Source organism: Oncorhynchus mykiss, chromosome 21 (assembly GCF_013265735.2).
Source record: "Oncorhynchus mykiss isolate Arlee chromosome 21, USDA_OmykA_1.1, whole genome shotgun sequence".
Lineage (NCBI taxonomy): Eukaryota > Metazoa > Chordata > Actinopteri > Salmoniformes > Salmonidae > Oncorhynchus > Oncorhynchus mykiss.
Genome location: NC_048585.1, coordinates 49,940,375 through 49,963,459, shown reverse-complemented (window position 1 = coordinate 49,963,459; position 23,085 = coordinate 49,940,375). Strand labels below are relative to the sequence as shown.

Sequence of the window (23,085 nt, the reverse complement as noted above, 5' to 3'; positions counted from 1 at the left end):
GAGAGTCAGTGCAAATAAAAGGGGTCAATGCAAATAGTCAGGGTGGCCATTTGATGAAATGTTCAGAAGTCTTATGGCTTGGGGGTAGAAAGAAGCTGTTCAGGAGCCTTTTGGTACCAGACTTGGCGCTCCAGTACCGATTGCCGCGTGGAAACAGAGGGAACAGTCTACGACTTGGGTGGCTGGAGTCTGACAATTTTTAGGGTCCTTCCTCTGACACCGCCTGGATGGCAGAGAGCTCGGCCCCAGTGATATACATGGCTGTACGCACTGTCCTCTGTAGCGCGGATAGTGATGTTGTGCATCAATATCCGCGATGTTGTGCACAATGTTTTTGGAATGTTATTCTAATGTTATATAAAAACCCTAGCTTATGTTCTGGGAATGTTCCCGGTTTGCTGGGATGGCAATGTAAGATCATGGGTTTGAGTCTCGTGTAAGTAGCTGCGTCTACCAGCCCGTCAGCTGTACCCAAGCTAATGCCTTGGCTTTAGCTTAAGGGGCTAACACATCTTTGCTGTGCACCGGAGACCCGGATTCAAACCCAGTCAGTCACATTTCCATTAGCCAGGGCCAAATGGTAGAATAATGACTTCTGGTGTGGGGACTAGAGAGAAAGAGAATATCTGATGATGTGTTTTCTTGAAGGCTGCACAATAGTAGCCTTGTAAGTACCAGACTGATTACTGGTGAATGTAAGCTCGCGAGACTTCCAGATGGTTGTACGACGTTAGCACAATAGTCTAAAACAAAACATGTAAAGGAGATGGATTAAGGCCATTTATCTTTGGACTCTTCCTGGAAATGCTCTATTGCCATTAGTTCCTAGGACTGGCCCTCTGCCTCTTATTAAATCAATATCAAAGAACCTCATTAAGAAGTCTAATTGGGGTATTACTGAGACACTTGACTTAAGGGAGTGAAAGAGAATAGGTTTGCATCTATACATGTGGATCAGCACATCTCCTGACCAGTTTTTATCAGTGTTAGAAATCACCCAAAAAGGACAGGTCATGTAAAAATGAAATGATTCAACAAAAATAACCAACTTAAAAATCAACTAAGGTTTAGTGTATCTCCTAACAAATGTTTAGGAATCATATTGAAGTTCAATACATTTCAATGGCTCACACACTATACTTTATGAAATATACCCTCCATTAATTTTCCTTGAGGGCCAAAACGTTGATTGTGTGTGTGTGTGTGTGTGTGTGTGTGTGTGTGTGTGTGTGTGTCAGAGTAATTTACCTTTTCAAGTCTGTATGTACCAGAAGGGCATTTGAACACATAGTGACGCCTTGGTTGGTCAGACTGAACGAGTTTAATTGACTCTTGGCCCTGTGCTTGTTATAGTGTTCTGGTGTTCGGCAGCAGAGCCCACGCACGTCCCTGAAAGCCCGGCGGTATCTGATGTACTCAGGGGATGTGGGAAAAGGTAGAAGGTTGGGTAAGGGCTCCCCAGAGAGAGGGAGGGATAACATCCAATCAAACCTGCATTGCAGTATTTAGGCTACACCGTTATTTTCCCCATGATACTGTAACATCACAGTATGACTTTGGGTACTGTAAAATTCAGCGACCACACAACCCAGTATCAGAGATTATTGTGAAACAAACACAAATTACTTATTGCAGGCTGTCACGTTGTATAAAGGATTGAAGACAGGCGCAGGAATACGTAATAGGTGGTTTTAATACTCCAAACAAAAATACAACATGCCATGAAAGGCACAGGGACGAAGCCCAAAACAAACAGGTATACAAAAACACAGGGATGTAACTAGAGGTCGCCCGATTAATCGGAATGGCTGATTAATTGGGGCCGATTTCAAGGTTTCATAACAATCGGAAATCTGTATTTTTGGGCGCTGATTATTATTATATATTTTTTTAAATAAATAAATAACACCTTTTATTTAACTTGGCAAGTCAGTTAAGAACACATTCTTATTTTCAATGACGGCCTAGGAACGGTGGGTTAACTGCCTCGTTCAGGGGCAGAACGAAAGATTTTCGCCTTGTCAGCTCGGGGGATCAAATCTTGCAACCTCATAGTTAACTCGTCCAACGCAATAACGACCTGCCTCTTGTTGCACTCCACAAGGAGACTGCCTGTTACGTGAATGCAGTAAGCCAAGGTAAGTTGCTAGCTAGCATTAAACGTATCTTATACAAAACAATCAATCATAATCACTAGTTAACTACACATGGTTTATGATATTACTAGATATTATCTAGCGTGTCCTGCGTTGCATATAATCTGACTGAGCATACAAGCATCGGACTGAGCGGTGGTAGGCAGAAGCAGGCGCGTAAACATTCATTCAAACAGCACTTTTGTGCGTTTTGCCAGCAGCTCTTCGTTGTGCGTCAAGCATTGCACTGTTTATGACTTCAAGCCTATCAACTCCCGAGATGAGGCTGGTGTAATCGAAGTGAAATGGCTAGCTAGTTAGCGCGCGCTAACTAGAGGGAATGACGCTATACTGTTACACTGGCAATACTAAAGTGCCTATAAGAACATCCAATAGTCAAAGGTTAATGAAATACAAATGGTATAGAGGGAAAACTTCCTATAATTCCTATAATAACTACAACCTAAAACTTCTTACCTGGGAATATTGAAGATTCATGTTAAAAGGAACCACCAGCTTTCAAATGTTCTTATGTTCTGAGCAAGGAACTGAAAGGTTAGCTTTCTTACATAGCACATATTGCACTTTTACTTTCTTCTCCAACACTTTGTTTTTGCATTATTTAAACCAAATTGAACATGTTTCATTATTTACTTGAGGCTAAATTGATTTTATTGATGTATTATATTAAGTTAAAATAAGTGTTCATTCAGTATTGTTGTAATTGTCATTATTAAATCCCCCCCTAATCGGCCGATTAATCGGCATCGGCTTTTTTGGTCCTCCAATAATCGGCATCGGCGTCGAAAAATCATAATCGGTCGACCTCTAGATGTAACCCAAACAAAAGAGTGAGGTTAAACCTCTAATAAATATATGGGACGAGACCCATAATTAGCGTTGTACATTTTGGGGAATATTCAGAGGTGGAAACTTTCCATGGGAATTAACGTGAATATATGGGAATTAACCGTAATACATGAGAATTAACAAGAATATATGCAAATTAATATTAGTACGATTTAAATGTAGTTGTTTTCTGCATTGGATATATTTACCCTATCATATGGAGACTTAAACATAAACATTTTACCTTATCATAAGTAGACATAATTGCAAATTATGAAATCCTTCCAATAGAAATGTTAAACTATTTGGTTACGAATTGAACTTTAATTAAATGAGTTGACTCCTCACATGGGATGATTTCACTGAACAACAAAAGGGAATATTGAATGATCCATCGCATCTTTCAAAAACATTTTCAGCATTCATCTGTAAAATGATAGTCTAGAAACTAAAGCTTTGGTTGTCTTCCTCTCAGGCTTCCATGTCTTCTCCCTGGACCTCCTCAATGTCCACCTCTTGAACATCAGACTCTGAGACCTCATCTTCACTGTCACTTTCCAACCTTGTTGAGGATGGCTCGTTGTCAGGCTCAAAAAGCCTCAGATTTGCCCGGATGGCCACCAATTTTTCAATCCTTGTATTGGTCAGCCTGTTGTGTGCTTTGGTGTGTGTGTTCCCAAACAAGGACCAGTGGTGCTCTGAGGCGACTGATGTTGGTGGGATTTGGAGGATGATGGAGGCAACCGGGGAAAGAGCCTTAGATACACAAAGTCCCTTCCAACAGGTGGCTGATGAGATATGTTGGCACGACTGCCATATTGCATCTCCATCCAGAAGCCCTTGCTTGGAAGTGTACTTCACCAGACTGCCAAGAACCTTGCCCTCATCCAGACCAAGGTGGTGAGACACGGTAGTGATGACACCATAGGCCTTGTTGATCTCTGCACCAGACAGGATGCTCTTGCCAGCGTACTTGGGGTCCAGCATGTACGCTGCGGTGTGTTTGGGCGTCAGGCAGAAGTCTTCACGCTTTTTGATGTATTTCAGAACTGCAGTTTCCTCTGCTTGGAGCAACAGTGAAGTGGGCAGGGCAGTATGGATTTCTTCTCTTACATCCAGCAAATGAGTAGATAAAGGGCTGTTGATATCGTTAAGGTGTCTGATTCATCATTTTCACCTCAAATAGAAGTAGAGGGACTTGTGTCAGAAGTTGTTTGTTGTGAGAACTTTACACACTTGGCCAAATTATTCTGCATCTTTGTTGAATTCTTCACATATGATTTGGCACAGTATGTGCAAATGTACACAGCTTTTCTTTCTACATTCCCTGCAGTGAAATGTCTCCACACATCAGATAGTGTCCGTGGCATTTTCCTGTAAAGATGAGAAAAAAAGAGTAAAAATAACAAATACAATTCCATGTACAGATAAATAGTTAAGCAGTTAGATTAAACAACTCCTTTGTAAGATAAATTAAACATGTATGGAAACGGGTGAATTAACACTCCTCAGTTAGCAGGCTCATGCAAGCTAAAACCCACATGATAGCAAAAACTAACTAGCAGAAATTGTTAACAAGTTAGAAATTATTTAAACACACTTTCCTGTAGGCTACTAATTTATCAGTTAACAAAAAATCATGTGTCATTAAAATATAGTCACCCACAATTAAAATTAAAACCTACCAGAAAGCATGTAGTCCTTGGCTCAGACAGTGGTAGGCACAATTGCATCTCATTAGTGTGCAAGATCTTGGGAATCAGCTGTATATGTGATGGAAGGGTATACTGCACATGTGATGGAAGAACACACTGTGCATGCAGAGGGTTTGAATTCCATTGAATTGGGGATAGTTTAACCAAAATTGCCTTGTGTATCCCACAAAAAAAGGTTCACTGTTATAAGCTAACTTTTAATGAATTTAAGCAAAATGCCACAAATTCCAGGGCTCAACCTCCCATGAAAAATCTCTGGAAATATTCCGGAAATTTACCAAAAAGTTTCCGACCCTTTGCAACCCTACCCGTAATAACAATACATGGGGCGAGACCCGTAATAACAAATGCACAACAATACACGGGACGAGACCCATAATAACAAGTGAACAATACACGCAGCACGAAAGCCGAAATAACAAAGCACAGGTACTCACTGACCAACGGACATGGGAACAATAACAGACAAGATGATGGTGAACAGAGGGCACATATATACAATTACTAATCAGGGGAATTGGAATCAGGTGTGAGTAATGAGACAGTTCAGTGATGCCTAGAGGGGTGATGTAGCAGTACCGGGGGAATCCGTGACACAGGCACACAAAAAAGTAATTGTATACAGTGCACTTCAATCACAGATACAGACTGAGGTTACTTAAGACAGAAATGATAGGAGGGATGTTGGTCGGGGAGGATGGGTGGGCGTGTAACGCAAAGGTCTAGTAACACAAACGTTGCATGTTTGAATCACATCATGGACAACTTTAGCATTTTAGCAACTTTGCAACTACTTACTACTTTTTAACTACTAAGCAGCATGTTAGCTAACACTAACCCTAAACATTTAAATACTTAGCTAGCATGTTAGCTAACGCTAACCCTAAACATTTAAATACTTAGCTTGCATGTAACCTAACCTTAACCCTAACGTTAGCCACCTAGATAACCTAGCTAACATTAGCTACAAACAAATTGGAATTCGTAAGAAAACTGTGTAAAGTACATTATGAAGAAAATGATGTAATACTTTTAGAATAACACGAGAGCAGGCAGTGGGGGGGGGGGGGGGGGGGGGGGGGGGGGGGGGGGGGGGGGGGTTATATGTGTGTGTGTGTGCGTGCGCACATGTGTCTACTGTATATCCATGTGGGCGCTTTACTCACTAACCTGTCACGGGTGCCTCTATGTCCAGCAGGTTCTTCTCAGCCCTCAAGATGGCTGCTCCCTCTCCGATGAGTCTGAGGGCTACGCTCTCCTCCACGCGGCCCTCCTTGGTCAGGTGGCCTTTGAGCACGTCCACTTTGGGCTTCCCATCACTGTCAAACACCTCCTTGGCTGTGAGCCGGTGACTTGGCGGGAACGGGACAGCTGGAGAAGAAAAAAGAGGAGAACAGTTAGTTACAACAAACCCACAGGTACAAAAGACCTTGCACGGAAAAGAGTGAGGACGGGTGCAATGGTGGACACCCTATGATCCCAAAAGGGGCGAAGAGGATTGAGTCAAATAAGTCACAGGTACAGTTGTATCACTGAATAAGGTCCTCCTGTGTTTTAGATTACTTCTGTGTGAAAATGACTCAAAAATGCCTTTGAAATTAGTGTATTTTCATGACATTTTGTGCAAGGAAATCTCTTTTGGAGGAAAGATGTTTGTCACATATCTGGGCAGGTGTCAAGGGAAACATAACACCTCTCATCACATGCAACAAAACATATTGGTACTCACAACTAAATGTGTGAATAAATCTATTTTACAATTTATTCAAATAGTAAACACACTTTGATGTCAAGAGGAAAATAACTTAAGACAGTAAAATGTCTCCCTTCAAAATAATGTAAGAGTGCTTTCAGCAATTTATCAAACTGAAAACCAACTGCCGGTGTAAAATACACAAATTAGCACTTTGAAATGACAAAAATGATCAACGCAAACATTTGGTAGCCTCTACCTAGCAGTTATTGTGTGTTGCTGCTGCCTGCCGCCTACACATAATCCTATCAAAAGCTCACTTTCCCGGCTTAATGGGGAGCATCTTAATTATTGACTAATTACAGTCACCCACAACAATACCCTTCATTTGAGGAAAGCAGAAACAAGGAATTCTATGAAAACACATTTTGACATGGCTTAACAGCTGTACAGTACAAAGTAGATACACCACCCTGATAGTCAATTGCAATTTAGCCACCAAAATATGAAGTGGATTCACTAACTAAGCATTTTCACACCATCAGAAAATAGGAAATCATGTTAATTAAAATCCCAGAGAAGCATCATGTCTAAAGAGAGATTAATGTGCTGTGCAAGTAGGGGTGGGGGAGATCCCACAGACGGGGCAATGATTTCCCTAAAGTGACATCATCTGTAATCAGACCTCTAGCGCACCTCTATGTCACACTGTAATGAATGAAAGAATAGAAAAAGGTAATTCATTATCGGGCTTAATTCTATATACCAGGTGTGCTACCTAAGACTGCACAGGTCTATTGGGTAGCATCCATGTTCTCAACCCCTCTCCTGAAGTGTGCACTTGAACACTTCCCGTCGTGGTGGAAACTCCCTCCAGCCTATACTTACACTAGTCTAATGCTTTAAAATCAATGACAGGAAGTGTGCAAGTGCACACTTTGGGAGAAGTGTGGGTGAATTGGGAAGCAACCTTAGACTCCTCTTTCAGTAGTCTCTCGACAGACATTCATAGACTCCTCTTTCAGTAGTCTCTCTCGACAGACATTCATATGATACAAGAAAGCAGAGCAAGATTCCCAATATGGCTCGCAGAATTAGCCTTCTCTTTCACTACCTCTGCTCATTCAGCTTTAATCCAGACAGCTATCATGGACACTGACTGAAACAATTGACAAGCCAGTCAGACAAACTATTCCTACCCCACACCTTCAGTTCAGTAGCCTACATCCCTGCACAGTCAACACTCATCTGTGTGGGTGTGCGTCAAACCCCAGCCAGTGCCTCAGATAGGGTTACCAGAGGCCCCCGGCTGGGCCACTTCTAAGCACCTGCTGTGCAACTCTAGCCCTGGGCTTAAAGTGACAGTCTGTCTACATGCAGTTTCCTGTCTGTCATGTTGAGCTGTTGTACACAGGCTCCTTCGCTCCGGCCTCCTGTCTGTCATGTTGAACTGTTGAACACAGGCTCCTTCGCTCCGGCCTCCTGTCTGTCATGTTGAGCTGTTGTACACTGGCTCCTCATAACTTTACAGAGTGGGAAGGTATGCTGCTTCCTGGGAACAGTCTGTGCGTGTGTACTCGCGTTCATGCATGTGTGTACTCATCAGTGCAACTGTACAGTGATTGTTGGATAGTTGTAATCTTACAGGCATCTATATACCAGGAGTGCTACCTAAGACTGCCAGATCTCTTGGGCAGCGTCCAGGTTCTCAACCCTTCTCCTCAAGTGTGCACTTGGAACACTTCCCACCGTGGTGGAAACTCCCTCCAGCCAACACTTACACCAGTCCAATGCTTTAAAATCAATGCGCCCTTGTAAACAGCTTTGAAGTTACACTTACAGTGGGGAGAACAAGTATTTGATACACTGACGATTTTGCAGGTTTTCCTACATACAAAGCATGTATAGGTCTGTAATTTGTATAATAGATACACTTCAACTGTGACAGACAGAATCTAAAACAAAAATCCAGAAAATCACATTGTATGATTTTTTTAAGTAATTCATTTGCATTTTATTGCATGACATAAGTATTTGATCACCTACCAACCAGTAAGAATTCCGGCTCTCACAGACCTGTTAGTTTTTCTTTAAGAAGCACTCCTGTTCTCCACTCATTACCTGTTTGAACTGCACCTGTTTGAACTCGTTACCTGTATAAAAGACACTTGTCCACACACTCAATCAAACAGACTCCAATCTCTCCACAATGGCCAAGACCAGAGAGCCGTGTAAGGACATCAGGGATAAAATTGTAGACCTGCACAAGGCTGGGATGGGCTACAGGACAATAGGCAAACAACTTGGTGAGAAGGCAACAACTGTTGGCGCAATTATTAGAAAATGGAAGAAGTTCAAGATGACGGTCAATCACCCTCGGTCTGGGGCTCCATGCAAGATCTCACCTCGTGGGGCATCAATGATCATAAGGAAGGTGATGGATCAACTCAGAACTACACGGCAGGACCTGGTCAATGACCAGAAGAGAGCTGGGACCACAGTCTCAAAGAAAACCATTAGTAACACACTACGCCGTCATGGATTAAAATCCTGCAGCGCACGCAAGGTCCCCCTGCTCAAGCCAGCACATGTCCAGGCCCGTCTGAAGTTTTCCAATGACCATCTGGATGATCCAGAGACAAAAATAGAGATTTTTGGTCTAAACTCCACTCGCTGTGTTTGGAGGAAGAAGAAGGATGAGTACAACCCCAAGAACACCATCCCAACCGTGAAGCATGGAGGTGGAAACATAATTCTTTGGGGATGCTTTTCTGCAAAGGGGACAGGACGAATGCACCGTATTGAGGGGAGGATGGATGGGGCCATGTATCGCAAGATCTTGGCCAGCAACCTCTTTCCCTCAGTAAGAGCATTGAAGATGGGTCGTGGCTGGGTCTTCCAGCATGACAATGACCCGAAACACACAGCCAGGGCAACTAAGGAGTGGCTCCATAAGAAGCATCTCAAGGTCCTGGAGTGGCCTAGCCAGTCTCCAGACCTGAATCCAATAGAAAATCTTTGGAGGGAGCTGAAAGTCCGTATTACCCAGCGACAGCCCCGAAACCTGAAGGATCTGGAGAAGGTCTGTATGGAGGAGTGGGCCAAAATCCCTAGTGCAGTGTGTGCAAACCTGGTCAAGAACTACAGGAAACGTAGACTCTCAAATATATTATTATTTGCACTTTTTTGCTTACTACATGATTCCATGTGTTTTTAATCATTTTAATATCTTCCCTATTATTCTACAATGTAGAAAACAATAAAAAATAAAGAAAAACCCTTGAATGAGTAGGTGTCCAAACTTTTGATTGGTTCTGTAAATCAAGTGCTCCTAGTATTTAATTCCATGCCTATAGAAGGATGAGGTAAAGGGCATTCAGTATTGTTGGATAATCCTGGCTGCAAGTGAAGCTCTCAGGTTTCTGATGTCAAGTTGCTTAGCAGGCTATTGAACAATGTGTTAATGATATGAGTGAATAGAAGAGAGGTAGCAGAGACTAAGGGTATACCTAGTCAGTTGCAAAACTGAATGCATTCAACCCAAACGTGTCTTCCGCAATTAACGCAACCTCTCTGAATCAGAGGGGTTGGGTTAAATCAACGCCCTGGGAGCAGTTGTGGTATGGGGTTAACTGCCTTGCTCAAGGGCAAAATGGCAGATTTTTCCACCTTGCGATTTGATGTTCCATACATGTTGCTCATCATATGTCTGCTGCAGAGAGACAAGAGAAAGCATGAGAAAATGAGTTTTGATCCGTCATGGAAATTAAAGTGCTGAAAACACGTTGGCTCACTATTCAAAAAGATTACGGTCAAGCTATTGGATGAAAAATACCCAAGTTTTGGCGTAGGTACAGCCGACTAGCTAGCTAACGCTGACTAGCAAAAAATAAATAAAAATAAATAATAATATATATCACTGCTCAAAAGAATAAAGGGAACACTTAAACAACACAATGTAACTCCAAGTCAATCACACTTCTGTGAAATCAAACTGTCCACTTAGGAAGCAACACTGATTGACAATACATTTCACATGCTGTTGTGCAAATGGAATAGACAACAGGTGGAAATTATAGGCAATTAGCAAGACACCCCCAATAAAGGAGTGGTTCTGCAGGTAGTGACCACAGACCACTTCTCATTTCCTATGCTTCCTGGCTGATGTTTTGGTCACTTTTGAATGCTGGCGGTGCTTTCACTCTAGTGGTAGCATGAGACGGAGTCTACAACCCACACAAGTGGCTCAGGTAGTGCAGCTCGTCCAGGATGGCAGGATGGTATGAGGGCCCGACGTCCACAGGTGGGGGTTGTGCTTACAGCCCAACACCGTGCAGGATGTTTGGCATTTGCCAGAGAACACCAAGATTGGCAAATTCGCCACTGGCACCCTGTGCTCTTCACAGATGAATGCAGGTTCACACTGAGCACGTGACAGACGTGACAGAGTCTGGAGACGCCGTGGAGAACGTTCTGCTGCCTGCAACATCCTCCAGCATGACCGGTTTGGCGGTGGGTCAGTCATGGTGTGGGGTGGAATTTCTTTGGGGGGCCCGCAGAGCCCTCCATGTGCTCGCCAGAGGTAGCCTGACTGCCATTAGGTACCGAGATGAGATCCTCAGACCCCTTGTGAGACCATATGCTGGTGCGGTTGGCCCTGGGTTCCTCCTAATGCAAGACAATGCTAGACCTCATGTGGCTGGAGTGTGTCAGCAGTTTCTGCAAGAGGAAGGCATTGATGCTATGGACTGGCCCGCCCGTTCCCCAGACCTGAATCCAATTGAGCACATCTGGGACATCATGTCTCGCTCCATCCAGCAACGCCAAGTTGCACCACAGACTGTCCAGGAGTTGGCGGATGCTTTAGTCCAGGTCTGGGAGGAGATCCCTTTTCACACACTGTTGGTGGTATTTTGGCCCATTCCTCCATTCAGATCTCCTCTAGAGCAGTGATGTTTTGGGGCTGTTGCTGGGCAACACGGGCTTTCAACTCCCTCCAAAGATTTTCTATGGGGTTGAGATCTGGAGACTGGCTAGGCCACTCCAGGACCTTGAAATGCTTCTTACGAAGCCACTCCTTCGTTGTCTGGGTGGTGTGTTTGGGATCATTGTCATGCTGAAAGACCCAGCCATGTTTCATCTTCAATGCCCTTGCTGATGGAAGGAGGTTTTCACTCAAAATCTCACGATACATGGCCCCATTCATTCTTTCCTTTACACAGATCAGTCGTCCTGGTCCCTTTGCAGAAAAACAGCCCCAAAGCATGATGTTTCCACCCCCATGCTTCACAGTAGGTATGGTGTTCTTTGGATGCAACTCAGCATTCTTTGTCCTCCAAACACGACGAGTTGAGTTTTTACCAAAAAGTTATATTTTGGTTTCATCTGACCATATGACATTCTCCCAATCTTCTTCTGGATCATCCAAATGCTCTCTAGCAAACTTCAGATGGGCCTGGGCATGTACTGGCTTAAGCAGGGGGACACGTCTGGCACTGTAGGATTTGAGTCCCTGGCGGCGTAGTGTGTTACTGATGGTAGGCTTTGTTACTTGGGGTCCCAGCTCTCTGCAGGTCATTCACTAGGTCCCCCCTTGTGGTTCTGGGATTTTTGCTCACCGTTCTTGTGATCATTTTGACCCCACGGGGTGAGATCTTGCGTGGAGCCCCAGATCGAGGGAGATTATCAGTGGTCTTGTATGTCTTACATTTCCTAATAATTGCTCCCACAGTTGATTTCTTCAAACCAAGCTGCTTACCTATTGCAGATTCAGTCTTCCCAGCCTGGTGCAGGTCTACAATTTTGTTTCTGGTGTCCTTTGACAGCTCTTTGGTCTTGGCCATAGTGGAGTTTGGAGTGTGACTGTTTGAGGTTGTGGACAGGTGTCTTTTATACTGATGATAAGTTCAAACAGGTGCCATTAATACAGGTAACGAGTGGAGGACAGAGGAGCCTCTTAAAGAAGAAATTACAGGTCTGTGAGAGCCAGAAATCTTGCTTGTTTGTAGGTGACCAGATACTTATTTTCCACCATAATTTGCAAATAAATTCATTAAAAATCCTACAATGTGATTTCCTGGATTTTTTTCTCATTTTGTCTGTCATAGTTTTAAGTGTACCTATGATGGAAATTACAGGCCTCTCTCATCTTTTTAAGTTGGAGAACTTGCACAATTGGTGGCTGACTAAATACTTTTTTGCCCCACTGTATATACACACACAAATCGATACTTGGGGTCAAATATCAATATAATATCATCCCAAAATAATATTGCGTTATGTAACTGTATGGATCCCCCACCAATGATGCACCCCCCCCCCCCCCCCCCCCCCCCCCCCCCCCCCCCCCCCCCCCAATCATTGTCAACTGATTTAATGTTGGCCTAACTAACTGCTTTTGACATACTTTATGATGATTGACATTGAAGTCTGTCTTTTATGTATTGCCCATTTCTAATTATCAATCCTGTCCTTTCTTAATCCACCCTCGATAGTTGATTCAGAAGTTTTTCAAAGTCCAATTAATTAGGGCATATTTCAATTTCGAAGACTGTCATTCGGAATGGCACACACTCCTGTGTTCCAGCACTTCAGAACTGTGAGAGTACAGCAGACTGAGTTGGTCGAGCCTGCCTGCCTGGTTGCCTGGTTGCCTGCCTGTACGCCTGCCTGTTTGCCTGCTTGCATGGTTGCCTGGCTGATTACTAAGTATGACTCAAAACTGGGCTCCATTAGCTGATAGCTTTAATTCATTTCATCATTACTCAGCCCCCCGCCGTGTAACTAGGCGATTGCTGCTCTGCCAGCTAGTCTAGAAGGAGCGAAATTGGTCTGCATTCATGAGAAGTCTGAACATGCCCTTTCACCACGACTTAAAGGGGAATTTCAATGAAAATTGATAATTTGATATTGTACATTAGGTACAGTAATTAATTAATTCAGTGAAAGACCATCAAGGATCACACCTCATTTCTCCAGCACCAATCAACCCACTTGCCCCCGTGAACCCACTTGCCCCGGCCCTTTTTAACCCTCACGTTTAAGTAAAATAGACCAACCCCAGGATTCAGTCCCCTGTTCACGAGCAGTCAGCTTTTAAGACAATAATCTACTGGACCAAGAGACTAGCCTGTTGCTCTGGAGGACAATGCTGTCGTTGCCGTCAAATCTCATTTGCCTAACTTTAAGTGCTATGAGTATCTTTTCTCCTGATGGATATTTCTCCCATCACAATGCAGTGGGACTGTGGGAGTAGAAAATGGCTTTTGGCAATCATTGAAAAAGTAGGTGCTTAATTGGTAAAAAGACCAATAACAGTTGAAACTCAGGAAAGCAACAGGCATGCTTAAGAGCCATTGCTCCAATCAGAGCCATTTCCACCATTAGATAGAAACGCTATCCATCTCCCGCTTGCGTAGCAAATTAATACTACGCATTATTCAAACGACACCCCCTCATGTATTTTGAATGCATTATCTATCTCCCCCTCATGCATTATTTGAGGCACTCCAGGGAACAGTAACTAATTCCTTTCCACGGATTAAAAGTATCATTCAAAAGGCTGATTACAGGAAGCCATGTTGGTTACACTGGGGGTCGGCACTTTTCACATTGTGTAACAATCACTTCAGCTCTAAGGTAGGAGTTTAATGACGTTGCAGAATAATGATTAATCAGAAGACAGGATGGAAGACTGGCGGATCACTGGTGCATAAATTGTGATGCATGACACTTGGGGTACATCTCAATAGTCTGAAGTCATGTGAAGGATACCAGACAGATTTCAGCAAATTGAAATTGCAATGCATTATTATATTGCAGCACATAAGAGTAGTTGACAATTTTGGCCAATAAAAAAAATCTAAGCTGCAAGATTTCTTGTCTAGAGCTCTATAATGACATTAGTCAGATGACTACTTTCACTCCATTACCTCTCTGCTACTTTCGCTACAGTAAATTACCTCTCTTCTACTTTCACTACATTACCTTTCTGCTACTTTCACTACAGTACATTACCTACTTTCACCCCATGAACACTGCTACTTTCACTACATTACCTCTTCTACTTTCACTACATAACCTCTCTGCTACTTTCACAAACTATTTTCTACATTCACTACATTACTTATCTGCTACTTTCTATACCTAAAATCTTTACTACGTTCACTACAGTACCTCTGCTACTTTCACTACAGTACCTCTTCACTACGTTCACTACATTACCTCTGATACTTTCACTACATTACCTCTCTGCTACTTTCACTACCTTAATGAACTAAAGTACTGCTCTCCAACTGGCTTTTAAAGTGATAATCAGCAGTAGAAACAATAACAAAGCGTTGTCCCCACCCCTGTTTTGGTAAAAAGTTGAGGGATGGGGATGGAGAAATGTAACCACTCTCAAATTCATAGACAGAGCTATGGAGGACTGACTGACTGTCCATGATATACAAATTTGAGAATGAACCATGTTTTAAGGCTATTTAATGTTTCTTTACATTTACTTTGTTTACAAACATTAGGTTCTGATGGGGTACATCAGTTGAACTTAGCTCATGAGACATGTATAAGTTGTATACAGTACTTCAATAATCAATGGGTACATATTGGGCTTGGCAGTATACCGTATATACCGGGTTATTTGGAAAAATCCACGGGATGGTTTTTCCAATACCGTCAATAAGGTTGAAACAATATATTGAAAATGTTTTAATACATTTGAATATTTGTAGCTACTTTTTAAGTAAATACCTGCAGTCAACTTGAGCAATATGTTAGGAGATAAAGAACATTGCTTTCTTCATTTCACCTGTCACATTATTATGAAGCATACAGTAGTCCCCAGTCACAAGGTGGCATTTTTTTAGTTACTTGTATAGTTTAGGTCATAAACTATACATTGCTAACCTTCGGATTACAGAGTATCAGTGGGTTTTGAAAACAGCGCCCCTTGTGTTCAGCGCGGAATATCCCGGTATGGCACAAGGCCGGTATTACAATCTGGATACCTCCAAAGCCTAGTACATATCATTAATTGATCCAAAAAGTCCAAAAATGGATGTAGCAGCTACTGATTTCCCCTTTAAGTGGTATATGCTCCAATTACAAGATGCTGGATATGTGGTTGTTCCTAGAATATTTCAACATCTCTAACTGGTCAAACTGCTTTCTTCTCCAGAACCCCTATACTATATAAATTGATGCATATGTAGCCATATAATTACATATAGAATGTGAATTAAAGGATCTCTATGCATGTAGCCTACATGACTCAGTAAATATGGCCCAAGCTCACCACGTTTCAGTGCACACAGTGAGACACATAACATACACGTCTTGAGGGGGGAAGAGTCTTGATCGACATAACATAGTGGGACTCGATCATCTGGCCCTGTGGGGAAAAATAGATTTCCCACAGGGCCAGATCTTTCCTCGATTCATTTTCCCAGGAGCTCAGCAATAGTTCAATAGTCCTTTTTCTAAAATACAGGGGTTTGTCAGTACTTGAAATGATTAAATGAGCAACATTCAGCGTTCATGCTCAGTACTAGACACGCAATGGGAGAACCCCCCCCCCAGTTCTTCCACATTAAACTGAAATATCTGAACCTGTCCAATAAGAATGTTATGCCCTACTGAACATGGACCAGATGTCTACACCTCCCTCCCTATCCTTTTCAAATCAAAATCAAATAAAATTGTATTTGTCACATACACATGGTTAGCAGATGTTAATGCGAGTGCACCGAAATGCTTGTGCTTCTAGTTCCGACAGTGCAGTAATAACCAACGAGTAATCTAACCTAACAATTTCACAACAGCTACATGATACACACAAGTGTAAAGGGATGAAGAATATGTACACAAAGATATGAGTGATGGTACAAAACGGCATAGGCAAGATGCAGTAGATGGTATCGAGTACAGTATATACAAATGAGATGAGTAATGTAGGGCACATTATATTAAGTGGCATTGTTTAAAGTGGCTAGTGATATATTTTTACATCAATTTCCATACATTTTCATTATTAAAGTGGCTGGAGTTGAGTCAGTGTGTTGGCAGCAGCCACTCAATGTTAGTGGTGGCTGTTTAACAGTCTGATGGCCTTGAGATAGAAGCTGTTTTTTCAGCCTCTCGGTCCCTGCTTTGATGCACCTGTACTGACCTCGCTTTCTGGATGATAGTGGGGTGAACAGGCAGTGGCTCGGGTGGTTGTTGTCCTTGATGATCTTTATGGTCTTCCTGTGACATCGGGTGGTGTAGGTATCCTGGAGGGCAGGTAGTTTGCACCCAGTGATGCGTTGTGCAGACCTCACTACCCTCTGGAGAGCCTTACGTTTGGGGGCTTAGCAGTTGCCGTACCAGGCGGTGATACAGCCCAACCTCGATTGTGCATCTGTAGAAGTTTGAGTGCTTTTGGTGACAAGCCAAATTTCTTCAGCCTCCTGAGGTTGAAGAGGCGCTGCTGCACCTTCTTCACCACGCTGTCTGTGTGGGTGGACCAATTCAGTTTGTCCGTGATGTGTACACAGAGGAACTTAAAACTTACTACCCTCTCCACTACTGTCCCGTCAATGTGGACATGGGGGTTGCTCCCTCTGCTGTTTCCTGAAGTCCACGATCATCTCCTTTGTTTTGTTGATGTTGAGTGTGAGCTTATTTTCCTGACACCACACTCCGAGGGCCCTCACCTCCTCCCTGTAGGACGTCTCGTCGTTGTTGTTAATCAAGCCTACCACTGTACTGTCGTCTGCAAAATTGATGATTGAGTTGGAGGCGTGCGTGGCCACGCAGTCGTGGGTGAACAGGGAGTACAAGAGAGGGCTCAGAACGCACCCTTGTGGGGTCTCGACCCTCACCACCTGGGGGCGGCCCGTCAGAAAGTCCAGTACCCGGGGTGGGGTCGAGACTAGAGGTCAACCGATTAATCGGAATGGCCGATTAATTAAGGCCGATTTCAAGTTTTCATAACAACGGAAATCTGTAGTTTTGGGCCGATTTAAAAAAAAAATATATATATTTTTTTTTAAATACCTGTATTTAACTAGGCAAGTCAGTTAAAAACACATTCTTATTTTCAATGACGGCCTAGGAACGGTGGGTTAACTGCCTTGTTCTGAACGACAGCTTTTCACCTTGTCAGCTCGGGGGATCCAATCTTGCAACTTTACAGTTAACTAGTCCAACGCTCTAACCACCTGCCTCTCATTGCACTCCACGAGGAGCCTGCCTGTTACGTGAATGCAGTAGAAGCCAAAGTAAGTAGCTAGTTAGCATTAAACTTATCTTATAAAAAACAATTATCATAATCACTAGTTACAACAACACATTGTTGATGACATTACTCGTTTATCTAGCGTGTCCTGCGTTGCATATAATCGATGCAACGCTGGGGGATGATTTAACAAAAGCGCATTTGCGAAAAAAGCACAATCTTTGGACGACTGTACCTAACCATAAACATCAATGCCTTTCTTAAAATCAATACACAGAAGTATATATATTTTAAACCTGCATATTTAGCTAAAAGAAATCCAGGTTAGCAGGCAATATTAACCAGGTGAAATTGTGTCATTTCTCTTGCGGTCATTGCATGCAGAGTCAGGGTATATGCAACAGTTTGGGCAGAATTAATTTGCCAGAATAGGGCAAAATTATTTGACAGAATTTTACGGAATTATGACATAACATTGAAGGTTGTGCAATGTAACAAGAATATTTAGACTTAGGGATGCCACCCGCCATACCGAACGGTTCCGTATTTCACTGAAATGATAGTTTCCGGATTTGACCATATTAATGCAGAAAGGCTCGTATTTCTGTGTGTTATAATTAAGTCTATGATTTGATAGAGCAGTCTGACTGAGCGATGGTAGGCAGCAGCAGGCTCGTAAGCATTCATTCAAACAGAACTTTTGTGCGTTTTGCCAGCAGCTCTTCGCAAGCACAGCGCTGTTTATGACTTCAAGCCTATCAGCCTAATGGCTGGTGTAACCGATGTGAAATGGCTAACTAGTTAGCTGGGTGTGCGCCAATAGCGTTTCAAACGTCACTCGCTCTGAGACTTGGAGTAGTTATTCCCGTCTGCAAGGGCTGCGGCTTTTGTGGAGCGATGGGTAACGCTGCTTCGAGTGTGGCTGTTGTCGACGTGTTCCTGGTTCGAGCCCAGGTAGAGGTGAGGAGAGGACGGAAGCTATACTGTTACACTGGCAATACTATAGTGCCTATAAGAACATCCAATAGTCAAAGGTATATGAAATACAAATGGTATAGAGCGAAATAGTCCTATAAGTACTATATTAACTACAACCTAAAACCTCTTACCTTGGAATATTGAAGTCTCATGTTAAAAGGAACCACCAACTTTCATATGTTCTCATGTTCTGAGCAAGGAACTCAAACGTTAGCTTTCTTACATGGCCCATATTGCACTTTTACTTCTCCAACACTTTGTTTTTGCATTATTTAAACCAAATTGAACATGTTTCATTATTTATTTGAGGCTAAATAGATTTTTTTGATGTATTATATTAAGTTAAAATAAGTGTTCATTCAGTATTGTTGTAATTGTCATTATTACAAATACATTTATTTTTAAACGGCCGCGGCTGGGAATGCCGTCTGGGCCTGCAGCCTTGCGAGGGTTAACAAGTTTAAATGTTTTACTCACGTCGGCTGCAGGGAAGGAGAGTCCGCAGGTTTTGGTAGCGGGCCGTGTCAGTGGCACTGTGTTGTCCTCAAAGCAACAAATAAGTTGTTTAGTCTGTCTAGGAGCAAGACATCCGTCTGCGACGGGGCTGGTTTTCTTTTTGTAATCCGTGATTGACTGTAGACCCTGCCACATACCTCGTGTCTGAGCCGTGGAATTGCGACTCTACTTTGTCTCTATACTGACGCTTAGCTTGTTTGATTGCCTTGTGGAGGGAATAGCTACACTGTTTTGTATTCGGTCATGTTTCCGGTCACCTTGCCTTGGTTAAAAGCAGTGGTTCGCGCTTTCAGTTTCACGCGAATGCTGCCATCAATCCACAGTTTCTGGTTGGGGAATGTTTTAATAGTTGCTGTGGGTACGACGTCGCCAATGCACTTGCTAATGAACTCGCTCACCGAGTCAGCGTATTCGTCAATGTTGTTGTTTGACGCAATGCAGAACATATCCCAATCCACGTGATCGAAGCAATCTTGAAGCGTGGATTTAGATTGGTCGGACCAGCGTTGAACAGACCTGAGCGCAGGAGCTTGCTGTTTTAGTTTCTGTCTATAGGCTGGAAGCAACAAAATGGTGTCGTGGTTAGATTTTCTGAAAGGAGGGCGGGGGAGGGCCTTATATGCATCGCGGAAGTTGGAACAACAATGATCCAGGGTTTCACCAGCCCTGGTAGCACAATCAATATGTTGATAGAATTTAGGGAGTCTTGTTTTCAGATTAGCCTTGTTAAAATCCCCAGCTACAATGAATGCAGCCTCAGGATATGTGGTTTCCAGTTTACATAGAGTCAAATAAAGTTTGTTCAGGGCCATCTATGTGTCTGCTTGGGGGGGAATATATAAGGTTGTGATTATAATCTAAGAGAAATCCCTTGGTAGATAATGCGGTCGACATTTGATTGTGTGGAAGTCCGGTGAACAGAAGGCCTTGAGTTCCTGTATGTTGTTATGATCACACCACGTCTCATTAATCATAAGGCATACGCCCCTCTTCTTACCAGAAAGATGTTTGTTTCTGTCAGCGCAATGCTTGAAGAAACCAGCTGGCTGTACCATGTTTCCGTGAAGCAAAGAACGTTAGTCTTTTATGTCTCTCTGGAATGCTACCCTTGCTCGGATTTCATCAACCTTGTTGTCAAGAGACTGGACATTGGCGAGTAGTATGCTCGGGAGCGGTGTGCCATGTGCCCATCTCCGGAGCCTGACCAGAAGACCACTTCGTCTGCCCCTTTTACGGCGTCGTTGTAATGGTTCGCCGGCTGAGATCCCATCCATTGTCTCGGGTGGTGGGCAAAACACAGGATCCGCTTCGGGAAAGTCGTATTCCTGGTCGTAATGATGGTGAGTTAACGTTGCTCTTATATCCAGTAGTTCCTCCCGCCTGTATATAATAAAACCTAAGATTACCTGGGGTACCAATGTAATAAATAACATGTAAAAAAACAAAATACTGCAGTTTCCTAGGAACGCGAAGCTAGGCGGCCATCTCTGTCGGCGTCGGAAGTCACCAGTCTCACTCCCTTGTTGTTGACATCTGACTGAAAGCTGTATTCAGTAGGCAATAGCAATGGGTTAGGCCCTTATCTCAAACTCAAATGATATTGAAACCACTGCACAGGCACCCACTTCTCTCATCCAGCATTACACCTGCTAATGCAGTAGCACACAACCACATCACACATACCACTCATGTTTCTATTTCACCTTATATGGGTGATGGAATGGGCCATGAACTATTTTCTTTATAAGCTGCAGGCCTACTTATTGTAGGTTTCAGAGGCAAATATAAGCACTAAAATAGCCATGTATTTAGGCAGTGTGTGTAGATGAAGTCAGCATTTTGCTCTCTGTACACTCACTGCACAAGTAACATGAGCGAGCATCAGGAAAAAATGAACGCTCCCATTGTTATCGACTAGGGAACCCTGACTGTCTGTAGGTGTCAATCAAATTACAGTTTACAGCCAGTATCCAGCACAGGACGCAGCTTCATTCTATGGGTCTCAAACGAAGCAACATAACTGTGGCTACACCACCTTCACCACAGATGCCCCAGGCAGAGTGTCTGAGCAGAAAGATACCACTTGGCAAAAAGACAAATTGGCTGCAAAGACAGAATAGAGAAGGATGATAATAATAATGGGCATATCTTGGACAGATAGAGCATGTGACTTTAAGAAAATTATCAAATTAAACACTGTAGGCTAGGCCTATATTTAAAGACGAAGAAAGTGTTGCCATGAGATAGCCAATGTGATTTGTCGCAACCATTCCATGTACACAACATTGACATTAAAAAGTAATATTTACAAAAATATAAATGCAACAATTTCAAATCAGTCAATTGAAAAACACTACATCACCAAAAGTATGTGGACACCTGCTTGTCGAACATCTAATTACAAAATCAGGTGCATTAATATGGAGTTGGTCCCCCCTTTTGTGGCTTTAACAGCCTTCACTCTTCTGGGAAGGCTTTCCACTTGATGTTGGAACATTGCTGCGGGGACTTTCTTCCATTCAGCCACAAGAGCATTAGTCAGGTCGGGCACTAATGTTGGGCGATTAGGCCTGGCTCACAGTCGGTGTTCCAATTTCTCCCAAAGGTGTTCGATGGGGTTGAGGTCAGGGCTCAGTGCAGGCCAGTCAAGTTGTTCCACACCGATCTCGACAAACCATTTCTGTACGGACCTCGCTTTGTGCATGGGGGCATTGCCCCAGGGCAGTTTATATGCATGATCATCGTCCTCACCAGGGATGTAAACAAATTTGTGCACAAAATTTGAGAGAAAGAAACTTTTTGTGCATATGGAACATTTTTGGGATATTTTATTTCAACCCATGAAACACGGGACCAACACTTTACATGTTGCATTTGTATATTATACTGAACAAAAATATAATCTCAGAAAACAAAGTTGATAAACAAATGCTTAAATTCAAGTGTTTTGGCATCTAAAGGATTTCACAATGAAATCTTGCAGAGCACAGTGCCTTTCAATCCACTATGGGATTTGACCTGGGAAAATGGCTGACAGTGCACAAACAGGGCACTACCCTCAGAGTGTGTGTGAGGATTTGGCTGGCACTACCCATCTACAGACTGAGACAAGTTACCACGCCAGCACTTTCACTGCCCCCAGTCTCTGCATGACCACCAGAAAGAGGAAGAACAGGAGAGAAAAGAGTGTGTGACAGAAGTGTAGCGAAGAAGACATAGTCAACGATAATGGCGGCTAAGAATAGCAATATTGATTATCCTCCAATAGCCTTACATTCATAGACAATATTTCAAGTGGGGGGACAAATGCCGCACCACCCACACCACCCACACCACAGTAAAAGCTGCAAAGCTAAACCCCATTATGAATCATGACTGAACTGTTGTTTGAATGGTTCCTACAAAAGAAAACTATGGAGGCCATGAACCAAGACATGACTCAATAACAGAGAAGAACGCTGCCATTCCTCAAAGAAAAAGTCACCTCTATTCAGCGTGACTACAACCAAGGAGGGACATGCAAACCAGCACTCAAAAACCCCTTCTGATCTCTCAGTTGGGTTTCCAGTATATTTGGAGCAGAATTGCCAAGTGTTGAACAGGATACAAAGAGGGTGCATCTCATTCCCAAAACAACATTATCAGACAGTGCTTACTAATTAAATTACATAACCACAATGAGATGGAGAAGAGAAGACCGTATGCTACTGGGTAATTGGTAGAAAATGTTGAAAGGGTTCAAACATGTCAGGTTATTTGGAAGACGAAAGGGATGGAAGAGGCATTCCAAACTTAGAACACCAACTGGAACTTCTGGTTCCCCCCCAAAATTCTATACAGTTTATATATGGACAATGTTGTCTGCCACATCCAAAGATGCTGAATATTAGTCTCTCCCTTCTGACACTTCTGTTGAAACACTTCACCCATAGCTCAAGTTTGTAACATCTGTGTGTCGATGGAGACACACAGAGCTACGTC

At 43.0% G+C, this 23,085-nt stretch overlaps 1 protein-coding gene across 7 annotated transcripts in view; it reads right to left on the bottom strand.

The window, feature by feature from the left end:
• The window catches only part of LOC110500629 (serine/threonine-protein phosphatase 2B catalytic subunit alpha isoform), a 136,811-nt gene that overhangs the window by 63,938 nt on the left and 49,788 nt on the right, over positions 1-23,085 (bottom strand). For all 7 annotated transcript variants that reach the window (XM_036958092.1, XM_036958094.1, XM_021578104.2 and 4 more), the window contains exon 2: positions 5,870-6,070. In XM_036958092.1, coding sequence (XP_036813987.1) covers positions 5,870-6,070 — 201 coding nt within the window. The remainder of the gene's footprint in view (positions 1-5,869; positions 6,071-23,085) is intronic.